This window comes from Aphelocoma coerulescens, chromosome 14, assembly GCF_041296385.1.
Source record: "Aphelocoma coerulescens isolate FSJ_1873_10779 chromosome 14, UR_Acoe_1.0, whole genome shotgun sequence".
NCBI lineage: Eukaryota > Metazoa > Chordata > Aves > Passeriformes > Corvidae > Aphelocoma > Aphelocoma coerulescens.
In genome coordinates this window covers 17,119,927-17,137,738 of record NC_091028.1, presented here as the reverse complement: position 1 = coordinate 17,137,738, position 17,812 = coordinate 17,119,927, and the positions used below count along the sequence as shown (strand labels likewise).

General features: G+C 36.1%; 1 protein-coding gene across 5 annotated transcripts in view; it reads right to left on the bottom strand.

The window, feature by feature from the left end:
• Positions 1-85: 85 nt before the first annotated feature.
• The window catches only part of PDPK1 (3-phosphoinositide dependent protein kinase 1), a 31,567-nt gene continuing 13,840 nt past the window's right edge, over positions 86-17,812 (bottom strand). For all 5 annotated transcript variants that reach the window (XM_069029900.1, XM_069029901.1, XM_069029902.1 and 2 more), the window contains 12 exons: positions 16,677-16,719; positions 16,350-16,487; positions 15,196-15,340; positions 12,801-12,898; positions 11,970-12,045; positions 10,414-10,482; positions 9,848-9,944; positions 8,431-8,604; positions 7,797-8,014; positions 6,908-6,965; positions 5,860-6,012; positions 86-5,249 (listed from right to left, as the gene is read on the bottom strand). In XM_069029900.1, the coding sequence (XP_068886001.1) occupies positions 5,142-5,249; positions 5,860-6,012; positions 6,908-6,965; positions 7,797-8,014; positions 8,431-8,604; positions 9,848-9,944; positions 10,414-10,482; positions 11,970-12,045; positions 12,801-12,898; positions 15,196-15,340; positions 16,350-16,487; positions 16,677-16,719 (1,377 nt within the window). In that variant the 3' untranslated portion in view covers positions 86-5,141. The remainder of the gene's footprint in view (positions 5,250-5,859; positions 6,013-6,907; positions 6,966-7,796; positions 8,015-8,430; positions 8,605-9,847; positions 9,945-10,413; positions 10,483-11,969; positions 12,046-12,800; positions 12,899-15,195; positions 15,341-16,349; positions 16,488-16,676; positions 16,720-17,812) is intronic.

Below are 17,812 nucleotides of genomic sequence, written 5' to 3'. Positions count from 1 at the left end.
CGCCACCGGGCCGGAGGCCGCGGGCCCGTCTCGTGTGCCCCCTGCCCCTCTGCCCACGGCGGAAGGAAGAGGCGGAGGCCGCGCAGAACCCTACATGCCTTTATTACAGACTACCAAGCATAAGTGAAATCCGTCATCCAGTCACTAACTACACATCTACAGCACAGAGATCTGTCGGGAGGAGAATAAACAGTCATTAAATTATGAGATATGATTAAATCATCGACCAATAGAAAATTTATATAATAAAGCCAGAAAAAAGGTGTAAAATATAGTTTACAATAATTATTCACATTCAAGGCTGTACATCAATACATACAACACCATGGCCCCGAACATGAATTCAATCCAAATAATTCATATATTAGAATTTAAATAACACAGACTGAACTAGAGGCCAACAAGAGCCAGCAAATAACCTTATAAGAATAAAAATACAAAAGTGTGTATCTTATATCATTGCATTATTTGCTTCTGTCTTCACAAGTTCTTGGAGGAGGGGAGATTGTTTTGTGGTTTGTTGAGGGCAGGTCAGGGGTTTTGTTTGTTTGGGGTGGGTTTTTCCTTTTTTTTCTTTACATCACAGTTACAGCTACAAACCAGGTAGAGCATATTACACATGTAACTGACTGCCACCAACCTGAAAACAGCATACAACTATCAAAACTGATTATTGTTCCTGGTTCCTATTTTTTTTTCTTTTGTCAGATACAGTAATTTTAAGTTCTGCTACCATTTTGAACATTCGCCACATCAAATCAGTTAGTACATGGCCATAGGAAGCTTTGTCAAACGGCAACCATCTACATTCATGGCCCGGCTGACAGACAGACTTATCTCTTGACCAGGGACAGGACTCGAGGAAATGGCATGAAGCTGAGTCACGGGAGGTTTAGGTTACGTGTCAGGAAAAGGTTTTTCACCCAGATGGTGGCTGAACACTGGTACAGGCTCCCCAGGAAGTGGTCACACTAGCAAGCCTGCCCGAGTTCAAGAGGGTGTCTGGCACATGGTGGGATTGCTGGGGAGTCCTGCGCAGGGCCAGGAGCTGGACTTGATGACCCTGATGGGTCCTTTCCAACTCAGTATATTCTATTTATTCTAAAACCAGGCTATTAGGTGCTTAAGAACCTCTCTAACTGTTAGTTTCAGAATGTTTCCTCTTTCATAGAAGAAGTTACTGTTATGCAACAAACAGTCATAAATGAAAACGTGCCATTTTGGGTCACAGAACTACTTGTCTGTAAGCTCACTTAATCAACTGATGGATAATCTGCATCATGAGACTTTGCAGGAACATTTCCATTTGATTAATAAAATATTTCCATGAAGTATTACAGGCATTCAGCAAAATTTCAGATATAAATACCACACCTATTTGTGCAATTTACTAATAGAAAGAATGATCAGAATCCAGAGGCCACATCTTTAGGCAGCTACTAATACACAAGTTCTCTCCTCAGCAAGGTGTTGAAATCAAATGTTTTGTCGACAAGCCAAATGAAGTCATTGTCTTGACTTTACTAAATCATTCAAAAGAAAATGTACATGTGGGAAATTCTCATAATTCTTCAAAGTCCCCAGCACAAAATATATCAAGCACATTAAATTAAGCATCTTGAACTATGAAAACTGATTAGAATCATCACATATTTGTTTCAATCCACAGTTCTTTCCAGACTTACATAATAGCAGATAGTTCACAATTAGATCATGTCAGAAGGAGGAAAGGAGAGCACAGTACTGTCCGATAGTTTGATCTTCTCAGCATCTAAGTGCTTAGCAAATGGAATCATAATAAGCAATATCAGTTTGCTCACAACGCCTCAGCATCACACCTGAAGTAACTCTTCCTTAATACAAAACCTTTACAAAACTCGACTTTAAGGCGAACGGTAACAAACTAATTTCTCAGTTTATCAAAGTAGTCTTGAACTTCTTCTGACTGGACAGTAGTACTTCATCCTTTATTAAGCTCCACACCACAGAAAAAGATGGAATAAATACCCTTCTGAAGTTCAAATACCAAGGAAAGCAAAATGACAACACTATTGACCAGATTCTTCATAAATTATTGGCAATTGTTCAAACTGCAAGAGATGGAATGCATCAACAGACTGGGTTTTCAGTAGGCCTGCAGTGAGGAGGAATCTTAAGAAGAGTCTTCAAGTACCTAACAATTTTTTTTATGCTTTGAAAACCTTGGATTAAAAGCCGAAAAATCACCTGGGCTTACGTGCAGCTCTGAAGAACCTCCCTTGCCCATTGCATTCCATGAACTCCCATGAACCACAGGAGTGATCTTCAGGCCAAAGATATGAATCTACCCCACATCAGGTATAAGCATTTAAAATGGGTACCAACCCTTCAAAGTATGCAGCACCTGTCAACACACATTTAAGTGGACAAACTGGTAAAACATACCTGAATCCACGACTGCTTTGTGGCATCTCACTCTCTACTCCTGCCACCTTTCAAACCCACAGATTCCACCTACAGCCCAAGAAACAGAAATACCTCTCCCAGGAAAGTTCTAGTTCCTTCCTAAAAAAGCAGTAGCTAAGTAAGACTGGATTAGGAATACTGAAGTTCTAAGTGGAGTGATGCCTGTAAGAGATGCTCACAGTTTTCTAATAACAGCATTGTCAGTTAAAAAAAAAAAGGACTTCTAGAATGCAGACATCAGCCTTCCAGATACCTTCTTGCCAGCTTACTGCTACCAAGATCTGGCTGGCTGAAAGCTTTTGGTGGGCAGGATGGAAGTCTACTGAGGGAAGATTTTCAAGGTCTGAAAAAACATAGCAATTAACTTGTTATGGTAAAATGACAAAATCTAAACATTACAGAAAACATGTTTAAGCACACTGAGATTTATACCTAGTTAACAAGCCAATGGAGGTCATTTTGCCAGACTTTTTATGTAAGGCCAAGTTTTGTCACATGGAACAGCAGTGGCACCATGAACCTCCATCACTGCCAAACTCCCCTGTATAAAGCTGGGAATACATCTGTCTGGATCTCTATAGCAGAGACTAAATCCAAAAGTGGTATGGGGTTGCCTCCAGTGGACATAACACATGGCTGGAATTTGACAGCTGGAGAACAAATGGATAGCACTGCAACAGCCTTAAAATACATGTCATCTTGGTTAGAATGGCACATATAGCTTACTACAGACTCAGACCAAAGATGCCCTGTGCTATTCAAATTTGAGTGATGAGGAAAGTACTTCGTATGTGATGAAATTTCTCATGATGCAAGGGGAATACTTTTCTGCCTTCCTCATCTCAGCCATTTACAGGACACATTCTCTCCCTTAACACCAGACACAGTAAACCAGGGATTTGCTTCTCTCAGGTTTCCGTACGTGGTGGGATATAGAAGACTACAAGAACGCAGTTGGCTCCAAAAGCAAAGGCAACTGCACTGCCTCTTTTAAAGACTGGAAAAGCTGAACTGCCATCAAGTTCAACCATATAACACAGTTTTTAAGAGATCAATAATAAATCTCCTTCACCCTATACAAGAAAATATTTGACATTCATGTATTTTCTGAGAAATTTGATAAGCCATTGTTTTTAAAAGACTGCTTCTAGAAACAGTAGCCTAGGGGTTTTTTCAACATTATAGAGAAACCTTTCTTTGGTGGAAGGAAAAGCACATCATACTATGACAACTCAAAATGCCAAGTAATGGTATGTGTAGTGAGTGAATAAATAGGTGTGATGTTTATACTGCTTTTAAAACAAGAAAGGAATGCCTTTGTCCAGACCTAGGTCATTCCTCTATGCAAGCTCTAGGAACACGGGCATACCACACAGGAAGTTGTGTCTTTGTAACACTACAAGAAATGTTTGACCACAAAAAATAGCCATAATTTGAAGAAGATAAAGGAGATCGATATGAAAAATATTTTCATTTTATAGATATGCTTTAAGTACCATATATTTTCCCCTTTGTATCAATATTTGCCTTTGATTTTCTAACCAGATTACTTTATTATCTATACTTCAATTGCTTACATTTTTTTTCCAGAGTTCCTGAATGTTTGGCCAAGGACCAAAAATAGAATTGACATCTCATTATAAAATGAGACAAAAAAAGAAGTCAAGTAATCAATTGTACAAAGTTTTCACACTTCCTTCTCTACTCAGATAGTTGGCCCCACTAAAATGCACAACACATACACACCCTGGAAAAAAGCTTCTAGACCTCATCTGCTGAAAAGGTGAAAAACTAGTTACTATTTCAATAGTAGCCTTTTCTTCCCCATACTAACTAGTTTCTCTTTTAGTTAGCATTAATTAAAAGCATGCTGGTAAGTTTACTGTCCCTTGATTAAACACACATATGACTTATATTAAAATTTAAACTTAATGTTTAAAATGCTTCAGAAGCCAACATCTCAATTTTACAAATTCCAGTGCTATGTTCAGCATTTTACTCTTCCAAAACTTTTATCATTGGAGCCTGTCTGTCAGACAAATACATCTGATTCACTCACATAATTACTAAAGTACCACACAAATCCTGCAACCAGAACTATATTAGGAATTACACAAGGGTGCAACTGACCTGGCTACAAATGCCATATACCAATAAGCTGGGGGACCGTGAGGAAAGGAAGAGAAAACAAAGAGGTGGTATGTAGGAGAGGCATATAAAAGCTCCCTGATGAAACAGTTTAATGATAATCTGAGTCACAGAAAACTCCAGCCCCATAAAATGCAAGGCTGGTACATGATTCGGCATGTGTGCGTGTGGATTGGTTTTAACTCATCTTAAGTGAAGCTGGTAATGCAAGGTCTATCCACTAGTCTGCAGCAGAAACCGAACTGAAGTGCACAAAAGCAAGATCTTCACTGCAATGATATGCATGTGGAAGCCTCAACAGAAGCACAAAGAGCGAGCAAAGCAACCCTGAATTCCATTAGGTTTTTGCTTTTCTTCCTTTTTTTTTTTTCCTTCTTAAAAAAAAAAAAAACCAAAAAAGAAACCAAACAAACAAACACAAAACAAAAACATTTCAGACGTATGCTTCCCCTTGAGATGGTAATAGGTGGGTTGAAAAGATTCCTCTGATCGGCTGCACACGGAGTTCTAGCAGCAAGAAGGGAAACGGAAATTTTGGATGAGCTTTACTATTTTGCAGCATTCTGGTGGTATCTGTGCCGCCAAACTTCATGTATCTTTTTGCACCATTTATGAGCATTCCCACTTGGGTCCATCAGGTAATATGTCCTGTTTGGCTATAAGTGAACAACATTTCAATGATTACTCCAAACATAGTTTAACCAAAAAGCAGTAGTAATTCTGCACCTACCAATAAAATAATTATTCATAATTAGTTCATTAACTTTCTGAAAGTTAAACTCAATTACAGCTATGTAACATTATATATTACTGATTAACCATACATCTGGCACTTCAATATTTTTAAGCAGTCAACTGACAATATATTATCAATACACCTCTCATGATTCACTACATATAAAGAGGGCTAAATTTTAGAAGCCCTTAAGAATGTCCTTCAAATCCCAAAATCCATTTACAGTTTATTTAAACACTAATAATAAAAATACAGTTGCATTTTTGTGAGAAATGTGTATGTAAGAGTGCGTTTTTGTGTGATTTTTGTTTTATTATTGTTTGATTTTGTTTGGGGGTGAGGATTTTGTGCTTTTTTTTGGTTGGTTGACTTTGTTCAGGTTTTTGTTTATTTTTGTTTTAAATTAAGACTATGAAATTTTGTATCTAAGCTATTATACCTTCTCCAGAAAAATCTTTTTGATAACAGCTTACAGAAATTGCCCAAGGACCTTAGAGCAATTTACAAAGAAATTCAAAAAAGAAACTTACCGTGTGAACAAAGAATGTCTTAAAATTCTTGGCTTCTGGACGCAACTCTAAAGACCATGGAATTTCTCCTTTTAGAACTTTGTTGACGGGATCCACATAATACAGGTGGGGCCCTTCCGTGAGCAGCAATTGGCGCCGACGTGCAAACAATCCCTAACAAGAAAAGTAGAAGCAGCAATGCAAAAAAAAAAAACCATGAAGGAATTAAAAATGTAAATCTACAGATCTCTGAACTGAACAAGAGAGGCAGGATAAAACCAGCTCAGTGATAGGATGGTATGTTTGGGTTTGGGGGTCTTTAATTTTACTTTACCTATTTGACCTCACTCCTTTTTTAGGGTGTTGCAGTGCATTTCTACTACATGGCAAAACACAAGTACTATTTTGGGAAACTATCTTCAAGTTCTAGTAAAACATAAAACACCTAGCTGTACAGAGTGAAGCAGAATCTATGTCTCAGAGAAATCAATAGTCATGATTTTGTAGAAAAGACTACAAAGAAGCAGGTAGTAACTTAGATAAAAGAGAACCTTCTTTCCTGTAAAGCTGATGCAGACTACCCTTGCTCATCTGTACACTGCTGAAGTTAACTCTTATGTTCTAATGCCACCTCTCCCTCTCTCAGGATAAAGGTACAAAGTCAGATTCAGAAAAAACACCACAGTTGAGAACAACATGGGCTTGTATTTCATTTTTTGGTATTTTTGGTTCAAACCACATTCAGACATGCATCAAGAAAGAGTGTTTAGTGGACTATATCAGACTGGGAGGAGAAGGGGGAGCCAACACTCATTTGCTACAATCTCAAAATGAAAGCATCAATAGCAGATTTCCTTTAGGCTTTTCCAAGAAATCAAGAGCACATCACTAAATCAAGGAAAAAAAAACCCAATCTATTCACAAGAAAACATGAATTTTTAAAAGTAACTTGTTTATAGGTGCCAAATTGTTTAAACAAGGAAGGTTTAAAACAGGCTGCTTATCTATGCTGCAACTGAAAAAAACTGACAGCTGAATCTTGTTACAGGAAATTAAGAAAAGCCCTTACCTTTCTTTTGTCCACTGGACCCATTTTTAGGATTAAGTTATTCTCTACAAACTGATGCCTTAGAAAAAGAAAAATAACTATTACTCCAGAAGTAATTCCTTCACAGAAACAGCTGTTATTATCAAGCAGTTTTTCACGTCACCCCTTGCATGTCCTTTTCCACAAGAGTCCTGAACAACTTTAGTACATGAGCTTTGGACTCTTCCTCAGCCCAGACCAGAGAGTTTTTTTCTAAAATTTGACAGGGAGTAAAAAAAACCAACCAACCAAAACCAAACAAAAAAACCCAACCAAACAAAAAAAAGCCCCAAACCAAATTTAAAAAAATTAACAAGACAAAACAAACCAGCAAAAAAATAAACAACAAAAAATCCAAACAAACCAACCAACCAAAAAAAACCCCACCTAAACACATCAACTCCCCCTGACCCTCCCCACCCCAAACAAACAACAACAACAAAAATTCACACATGAGAGACTTCTCTAAAGAGTGAAAAGAAATGCTGTTACATAATCTGGAGGTATTTTGGTTAGATATCCACAGAATATTATCATGCAAAAAATTCCAACAACTTATGGCATCTGTAAAAAAGGAGGAACCTTTTCTAGTTCTAGGACTGTAGAGCGAAGACTCCTCAGCACTGGATAGCGTCATTCTGCCTATCTTATAAACACACTCCACATCATCTTCTAGACCTTGCAAATTTTAGAAATATAATATTAGGGTTTTGCTGCTACTGGTTTAAAAATAGAAGCCAAGAAAAATCTAGTTGCTAATTGTTTACTTGAAAATACTAAGATTGACAAATATTAATTTGAATCAAAATCACTTATTTTTCAGGATTCTTTATTGCTGCACAAGCTAGTTAGATACATTCAAAGATCCTACCAAGGATTTCCACCAGCTTGTTTTGCCAGAAGTAACCTCTTTTCATCTTCAGAAAATTGTAAATCCAGCTCAAAGGAATTGTTGTCAAGATCATGAATATACTGTTCAATATTTCCTCCTGATGTCTGTGGTGTACTTGTCTCTGCAGCAGACAGTGAATGGGAAGAGGCAGAACTAGAAACTTGCATGCAACCGAACTGACTCAGGAGATTGTCATACTAAAGGAGGAAACAAAATGAAGTAATTAAATGTCTTTTATTAAAAAGCTTATTTTGCACCAAACTGTGGCTTTTAATTTAAGCATGCTTTTGTTTATTTTGCTTTTGGGCAAAACCCCAGCCTATTCCCTATAGATCAGCAGGCATTTATGCAAAAAAGTATGATCAAAAGCAAGCCAGCCTTGTTTTTTCAAAACACTCGCTTTATCTGAAAACAAATGCTGATTTAAGTAAAAATGTAACCAGTAATTTTTATTAGACTCTTAATAATTAAAGTCTTCATCAAAATATAACTAATCAGTAGTTTCAGTAAAAATATTTATATTATTTATTTCTATCAATAATCAGTAATTATGCTATAATGGAAGTCTCAGGCAGCATCAGAGCTGAATACAGTAGTAGACAAACAAACGTACATTTCCATAACAATCTTCATCATCCTCTGACATAGCAGGTAAATATGCTGTAAGTTTAGGGGGTGTCTGAAGATGTAGGTTCTCCCACACAATGGACTCGAAGAAGGGGTGAGCCTTAAGAGGTCCATATCCTCCCATTTCTTCACAACCTAATCTGTTGGTAGCATCTAGAACCTAAGCAAATTAAAATTAAGTTAAGCTGCACAAAATAATGAAAATGTAAAACCAGCTTGTCCCACTGCCCTAAGCATACATATCTATAATATAAGGAGGCTGTTAATAATAAATTTATCAGTATGTCTTGTCAACAAGATTTTGTATTAGATCAGCTCACAGATCTAAGGACAGGAGCACTTCTTTAGGTCCACACAATTTTCTGGCTTTGCTTCTTCATAAAGACTGAAGCATACATACAGAGAAGGCCTGATGAAGCACACCTCATTTAAGTTTAGTCCACCATCACATTCTAGTGATGCAAGAAGCTGTGGAAACTATAGTTGGTGTCAAACATCAACCTCTCAAGCACCTTAAAATGACACAGTTCTTGGGATACAACCAGGTTAATACAACCTGGACTTCACCATTCAGGAGACACCAGCTTGGCCATAGAGCTGGCCTTGGACACAGGAACACACTGCTAGGCCTTTTAGGTTGTATTTATCATCATCCACAAAGGTAAGTGCTTCCTCCTTATCCCCTGCTAATATGATAGGCTATTGAACTTTAAAAAGCTTGTAACACCTAAAATGTTCTCTGCATATTCACTTGAGTGGCTATGATCTCACTGATGGAACAGAACTACTTTTTCTTCCTACTTGTCAAACCTTCACAGGCACAGTAATTCTTAGGCTGATACTATTGAGACATGTTAAGTGCAAGGTAACTACATGCTAAAATGCAAAGCAACTGGATTTATATTGTAATGAATATATCTGCCTGTGATGTACAGAATGCTGTTTTCAACTAAACGATCCATTATACAATGCAAACCCAATTAATTTGAGAACTATGTAAGCCTAAGAATTTGAATCTTAATTTCTGTTTGTAATGCACAGTATCTAGAATTGTTTGCTTCCATTTCATAGAAAGACAGTCCTTGTCCACACTTTAGAATTCAGATTTAAAAAAAAAAATTGAAGTGCTGTTTAATAACAGATGTTGACTTTCAAGACACTCCCCGATACAGTCAACAATGCTCACAGATGTTCCTATTATAAAATTTGCAAGAGCGCACAAAAACTTTCAGGAAAGAGAACTACATAAGCTGAATGTTTCCAATGTCATCACACCATTTAATGACAAATCAAATACAGGGATATCTTTTGGTTCAAGAAGTTAGGCATTTAGGCACTTGGTCAGTTATAAAATCTACCAACACAAGCCTTACTACATTCAAAAAGAAAAGTGCAAGATTTACCAATAGCTTTTCCACAAGGTCCTTTGCCTTGGGAAAAAATTTTTCTGGGAAGTCATATTCCAACTTTATTATCTTCTGGAATATAAGATATTCATTTCTGCAGAAGAGAAAAATATTAATTCTTGTTATTAGTTCTCCATGGTTCTTTCACCTTAACCTGAATAACCCAGACAAATACTAAACAAGAAACCTACAAGTTAAGTTACATTCCCATAAATCTTCCTAGGGTGAAGGAGTACTATAATCCTGTAAGCACCAGATACTTGAGCAGTAACAAGAAAAGCTCAAATGACTCAACAGAGAGAGCTGAGGATATGCCTTGAAGTATAGTTACATGGCACAAATTAACATGTGAAATTCTAGGATAGCTTAAGGAACCTCTCTCTCGGGATCTCTAGTTATAGCTAAGCAATTTCATGTCATCAAAAAGGACAAATAAAAGCAGGCATGACATTAACACCAACTCTGTATCATGAAAATACTTCAGAACTGGTAGTAAGGTAAAAATCAAATCAGAGACAATATATTTATGATCCACAAGTAAATAATTAGCTCAAATCTCTTACCCAGCTCTAAACGGAGGCAATCCAGCTACAAGTTGATATATTATGCATCCCAGAGCCCAGAGGTCAGAGCTTCAAAACAAAGAGGAAAAAACATAGCAACTTTTTGTAAAAGAAGTCTTTACAATGTAATTTAAAAAGAAAAATTCTTAATCTTCTGCTACTTAGAACATAGTGTGAACCCAGTGGACAAACGTGCTTTGTATAATTTCCATACTATTTTCACTTCAGCCCTTGACAGAAGAGTAGGCTAGCAACACAACTTTCAAGAAAGAACTGTAGAGTAACAGTCCCACAAAAACTGACTACAAGCACAAGAGGAAGACAGCTGAATTCTCAGTCCAAATAATGGGTATGTAATGACTCTGAAAAGAATACTGATTATCTACATGACGATTCAAAGATGCACCCAATTTAATTCAATATATGCCCTTTCAGAATTAAAATACTTTCCTCTAAATATCTGATAAAAAAAAATTACAATTCAGCTTTTTACCTTTTTCAATTAAAGCTTGTCTTAAGACACAAACAAAAAGACAGGCTATAATGGTACGTGAGGGAAAGTTAAATTTTAGTGTGGTGGGTAAAGTTTTAGTGTGTTGGCCTGAAAGTGCACTTTTAACTTACTTTACCTTGAGGCAACCTATCCATAGATTTGATTAAAGCTTCAAAGCCCTCATGGAAGACTAAAATACTAACAAAGACTTAAAGCTACTCAATTTAAGAGTTTCCTGTAAAGATGAAGCATTATGCAACTTCTAAAAGGAGATGATATTCTGAGTAAGTCTTTCCATTAGCCAAAACAGTCAAAAGCTCTTCACTGATGAAAGAAGATGTGAAAAGTCTGATGGTATTTCTCTGACTTCAAAAAATGCTAGCACAAATTACCATACCTATTCATATAAATGATCTTTTGTACCTGTGATTTGTCAGCTACTAGCTTACTCTTCCATCATTGCAATAAAATAGATATACACATTCAGTAGGTTACCATCAACAAACAATTTTAACAAGTTAAGAAATTTCTTAAGGGCATACTCATACCAGGCACAGAGACAAGCTTTAAAATGTTGCAAATCCCAAATACAGTTTAGGAAAGGTAACTGCAAGTTGATCTAAATACAAGTCAAAGAATGCTGCAGCCTTCTCCCTAACTGAACAGCACGTGACATTCCATTGTTACTACAGCAGGAAATACCATATTTGAGCAATCTTATACAAAATGGAATTAAAATAATTATATTATTTGGATAACAGACAAAAGTTTTTCTTATCTATTTATGGGTAAGAAGTCCAACTTCACCTTACACATCTCCTTTTCCAGCAACACCTAAACCTGTTTGTAGAACTCTAAAAAGTAGATAAATGGAGGAAACCAGCCCTCAGACAAGAAGCAATACTTGATAAGAAAAAAATTTTCAAACTCTCTTAAAAAAACCTTTATACTCAAGCATCTTATTTCTTTAAAATACTGAGCTTGCTTGCTTGATTTATCCACTCTTCCCCATTCGACAGCTTCCTGACAGAGTCAGTTAAGTTCTGGAATATAGAGTCCTCACCTTTTACAGGCAGATTTCTCTGTCAGCAGTTCTGGAGAAACATACTGTGCTGTCCCTACAAATGAGTTTGCCCGCGCTGTTAGGGAAATAGAAAGAAATAAGCAAACACATACTCATGGATAAGCCAATATTCCCCTTCCTCCCCTGTCCCCACTCAGTTAAAAAAAAAACCCAAAAGGCAATCCATTGCAAGTTACATAATGCTACAAAGAACCCATGAGAATTTAATTTCTCTACCCGTCCACAAAACCTGCTTGGAAGAAACAAATCAATCTCAGTGATACCTATCTGGTTCAAGAAGCTAGGCATTTAGATATTACTTAGTTATAAAATCTACCAACACAAGCTTGCTACAGACAAGGAAAAAAAAAGTCTATTGAATTCAGTTCGGCCTACTGCTTTTTCCAGGCATTGTTTGCAGCATCTATTTACAGTCTATTAGTAACAACTAAAGACACATTAATTCTAGAACCTTCACATTTGTGCAATTCTGACAGCCACTGGAGTTAAACATATAAGCAGAGTAAAAACTTACTGTATCAGGCTAGCCACAGTACCTATTTGTTTGTATTCTTGTCTTGCAAATGAAAACTAAGTAATCTGAAGTAGTTAAACTGCCCAGCTGGTAATCTAGCTGGTATACCACTACACCAAATATTACCTCCTCTGACATAATCTAAGTAGCGACCGTCAAAACTGTTTCAAGATATTTTAGTGATTTAGGTAAGGTAATGATATTTGAAGGTTACAATTTGGTAAATACAACATAAGTACATTTTCAAAGGATCACTTGCTACAATTACTGGTGTCACATAATGAATAATGGCAAACCTTGTCTGCTATCTGCAGATAATACTTTTGCTGTTCCAAAGTCTGTTATTTGAATGTGCATGTCTTCATTTAACAAGATGTTCTCTGGCTTAAGGTCCCTGGAAAAGACAGGTTTTTATATTCAAACAGCACACAAAGTTACGAAACTGACCTAAGTCTAGTGACTTAGGTACATAATGCTATAACAAATGAGTGCAGACACTCTATAAACATTGTTACAACAACTTCTCTAACTTGTAGCTGTCAACCGGCAGACTAACAGATTTTGGTAAATCCATTACTTAACTTTTTTTTTAAAACATCGAGTAAATAATTATCTCAAAACTATGCTACTGTGCATGTCACATGCTCAAAAATTTTTTTAAAAAAAAGAGACTAACAAAAAACCCAAACAAATCCCAACAAAAACCCCACCTCACAAAAACACACACAAAAACCCAAGCCCCTTCACTCCAAAGCCTTAATTTAAATAAAAAAATTAAATCTGATAGATTGATATGGCATTGAGAGCTTCTAGGTCTCTTTCCTCATTGCGAAACTCCCGTTAGTCAAACACCGGCAAACCCAGCCCTAGCTAAATGTCCTGACTAGGTAAGAACCATAGATCACCTCCATGCATAATCTGTATTTCAAATGCATGCCTACCATTTGCATAGACACTGCCTCTGATTCTGAATAAAATCAGACTTCACAGTATCACAAACATGATAGATAGCAATACAGAGTTAGATGTCAAGAGGTGCATTAGAAACAACTTAAGAGCATTCAGTTACACTGATATGATATTCCTTTGCACCAAGTTTCCTTAGTTGATCCAAAAAGAAATTACATACTTCCCTCATAAGCAGTATCTTTGAATGCTCATAAAGAAATCTAGGAGCATGGGAGTTGTTTTGTTTGACTAGTAAGAAAAAAACAGTAAAAACTGAAAGCTGTTTCTGTCAATCATTGTGCAGCATTATTTTCTTCAGATTAAAGTCCCCTACTATGGAAAAGCATGAGTTGTACAGTTTAAAGTCTGGAAACTAGCACAAACTGTTTGTAAACAAACAGTTCTGTGTAGGGCTTTTTTAAGATACATATGTATGCAGACATATTGTACTCTGTACACATATATATACTGTTTATATAATATATCATATACCCACATTAATACTGTATTATGGATCTATAGCTACATATCCAGATACATAGAGAGATTATCTGTAATAAATTTTCCAGGGTAGCCTGACTTCTTGAAGTGGTTCTATCTCATGTCCTATTTCTTCAGGCAGCAGGAAATCACAAGAGCTTTCAGGCACTGCTACGGCTGTGGCCTCAAACTTCATATTAAGTTCTCTAACTGCACAATTTCACTGTTTTCTTTTGAGCTCCTCGTAGGGTCCTTCATATAAAGACAAGTATAAAGCAGCTCTTCTACAATATAAGGCTTCCAATATAGGCTTAGTAACACTGAGAATCATGCTACATTCATTTTTATAAGCATTCTCTCAGCCTAAACACATGGACTGTAAAATCAAAGTGAAACTAGGAGTTCTTGAACTTCCCCCCTGCCCCTGTAGAAAACCTTGTGGTTTCAGTACTCTCCACATCCATCCCCCTTAGATTTTATTTCAAATTATTTCACAAAAACTTGTATTTTAAAGGAAAAAAAAGGGTTTTTAATAACTTGAAAGAAATAATGCTATCAGAATTATAATCAGTCAGCTTTTTGCCAACTAGCATCTAGTGTCCCATGACAACAGCTTGGTAACCTACAGACAGAACAGATTTCCTACCCAAAAAGAAGTTCTGCAGCTCTGATGTCTAGCACTTAAAGCTTTATTTAATAAACATGAATGACAAAACATAATTATTCAAACAACATACTACATCAAAAACAACTTCAAAAGTACTACTCAGAATTTTGCTAATTTCACCACTTACCTAATTATTGTGCAGCTTTGTGGAAATTGTTCACTCAGTGAAAACTAATATAGATTAACTTTACTTGATTACACAGTACACATTAAGTCACACACAAAAAGAATTCTAGTCAACTTTTGCTACATAACGACACAGGAAAAAAAGTGTAGTTAAACCAAAAGTCAGTTTCTGGTTTTTAGGCCAACCGATGAAGCCTGAAAGACAAGCTTTGGGTAATGTTAATTCTAGGCCAGAAGGTTTTCTTATTTTTTCCTGTTCCAACAGTTGGTATAACAGCAATTGGCTCTCCTCCTCAAGTTTGCTGTGTTTAGTTCCTGATGTTAACTGTACTAGTGCTGATCAAATGCAATTTGTGCTCTTTAGCTTTCCACAAAAGCCACATTTGCTTTTACCTTCACAAAGAACACTTCTAGAAAAAAAAACCACCTTGTGCATGGTCAACTGCATGTCTGTCTCAACTTTGTATTACCTGTGAATTATTCCTTTCCCATGCAAATACTCCAGGGCGGATACAATTTCGGCAGTATAAAATCTTGTACAGGTCTCATCAAACGAGCCAATTTTGCGTATATACTTTAGCAGCTCTCCGTTTTTGGCATAGCTAAGCCCAAAATCTGAATGGAACTCCGTTAAGGTTTATTTCTAAGCCAATCTAAAACAAAAATCCCCACATCTTATTCCAATGACAAGAATACTACTAAAAATAACATGAACAACATGGAAGAAGTTTGTTAATTTGAAACTTTACAAGTAGCAACCCAAAATAATTTCTTAAATATGTTAACAACCTAGGACATGGGTCCAAATTTCTTAGCATAGCAAAAACTACATAAAGGGTTAACTCTGTAGTTTTTCCAGGGAGTGGCATGATTAATTAATTTAAATTACATACATAATTGCCCTCAAAGAGAATTATTTACAGTAATAACTGATAAAAGTTAAAAATTGTCCCATCACCTGGAAAGCACCAGAGCAAGTGTTTACACTGCAAAAGAGGCCCTGTGAGCTCATATTGTATGATAATAGTACAGTAGTGCTTGCCAGCACTATTAGCAGCCTCTGGGAAAACCAAAAAACTACTTACTGACCCAGAGAGAGCTTGGGAAATGGTAGCCCAAACAGAGGATTCAGATTATTGTATAAGCACCTTCACCTTTACATAAGAAAAGTTTTAATCATAGCTCTAATTGTAGAAATGAAACTAGTAGGAAATATAGCTGGCTAGCCCTATTTTAAATGCAGGAATTATGGTGTTTTACTACAGATATATACACACACACACACATCAGGAATAAAACACTTCTAATACATGCCCCTCGATTCAGAATTTTTAAGTTATTTTAAACTTGGACCCTTCAACATTTACCACATAGACAATTTGTTTGACTGCTCCCCCCTGTCCCACAAGACACCTACTCTTCTCTTTGAGAGGACCCACTCATTCGATCTGCTTAATTACTGTTAAAAGCATGACTATAAAAAATTGCATCACATACATTAGGATATTTTAAATACCTCAAGTTAAATTCATCATTTCTGTTAGACCATGTTTCAAAGGAACCACAACTGGGCATTGTTGCTCTTAAGAAAGTATTACAGCAAGTTTTAATATACAAAGGATACATAGCTTTTCATCATCCTGAAAGGTGAAGTAGAGTTTCACAAAAAAAGGGTGATCCAGACGGGACATTACATCTCTCTCTCGTGTCACATATGGTACCTTGTTTTCTTTTATGATATGACGTTTTTCTAGAATTTTAACTTAATGAAAAAAGAGAGAGTAAAAATGCAAGAGGTACAATTAAATGAATCACACCTTGTTTTGGAGTTTTTTGGTTATATATAATTAACATGAAACCACTAATTCTGTTTCTTCAATGGGTGTTTTGTAACTGGACTACATTGATACCGTATTTTCAAAAAGTTCATGTTAAAGGAGTCAATACTTACTGGCATATTCTCTAGAACTTGCCAATTCTCGAGCCAAGACAACCTGTTGCCAGAGGAAAGAAAATATATTGTAACTGGCCACTAAACACATACACTAATATTGATCTTCCGGTAGGTATTTGGAACACAGCAAAATATTTAAGCATGTGTTCATATTATGCTTCAGCAAGACTTCTGCAGAAATTCAGTTCAGCAGACCAATGCCTGTTTTGCCAAAAGACTTACACTATGAGAGTGTGAATACCGATTTACTTTATTATTTTTCCAGAAGAATTCTGAAGATGGTAATATAAGTCAAAGTAAACTGCCAAATCTTCTTAAAGGGAGGAACAAAAAGCAACAAGTACGCTGAGGAATATTCATAAAAATAATTGTCACAGTACTTTACCTAACATAGATGGCAAAGATTGAAAGATAAATTTTATTTGAGTGAGCAAAAGTAAAAACTGAGACAGAACTTTAAACTATTTACAATTTGTTAAGAAAAAGATTTAAATAAAAGGAACAGAAGATTTCCAATTAGTAGAAGCAAGGGATGAAATTTCAGGCAAGCAGGTTTACATTTTTAAAGAGAAAAGCTTTTGGAGGAACACAAGGCTCGTTTTTAAGAAAGAACTTTATAAAAGGCAACTTTAGAGAAAATCTGAAAAGTCCTCTTTCATGAATGCAAGCAATAACCTTGTAACAACAGATGACTACAGCTTTCTGTTTTTCTCATTGTAAGTTTATATCCATTTCAACACCTTGCTAAAATCTCAACTTCATACTATTTTCTTTTAATCACTGCACCAGGCTTGCTTCTAATCCACTTCTCATTATATTCTAATCCCTTGCAAAATCAGTAATAACAGGGTACTCCAAAATATTACTACATACACCTGATGCTAAATGTTAGGTATTTAGGAAATATAAACAAGGCATTTTTCTCAGATGAAAAAAGTGCATGCAGTTGCCCTGTTTAGTACTAGAAAATTGATCTCAGTTCAGTAGTAACAGGCACCCTTAATTTTTTTTTTTCAAAGTTCATCTCCTACAAACACATTGAAGTTTACAGTATTTGATCAATGAAAATTTCCATTAGAAACAACCAGTCTGTTACAATCTGCATCTCTGCATAAGGAATTTTTGAGATCCTT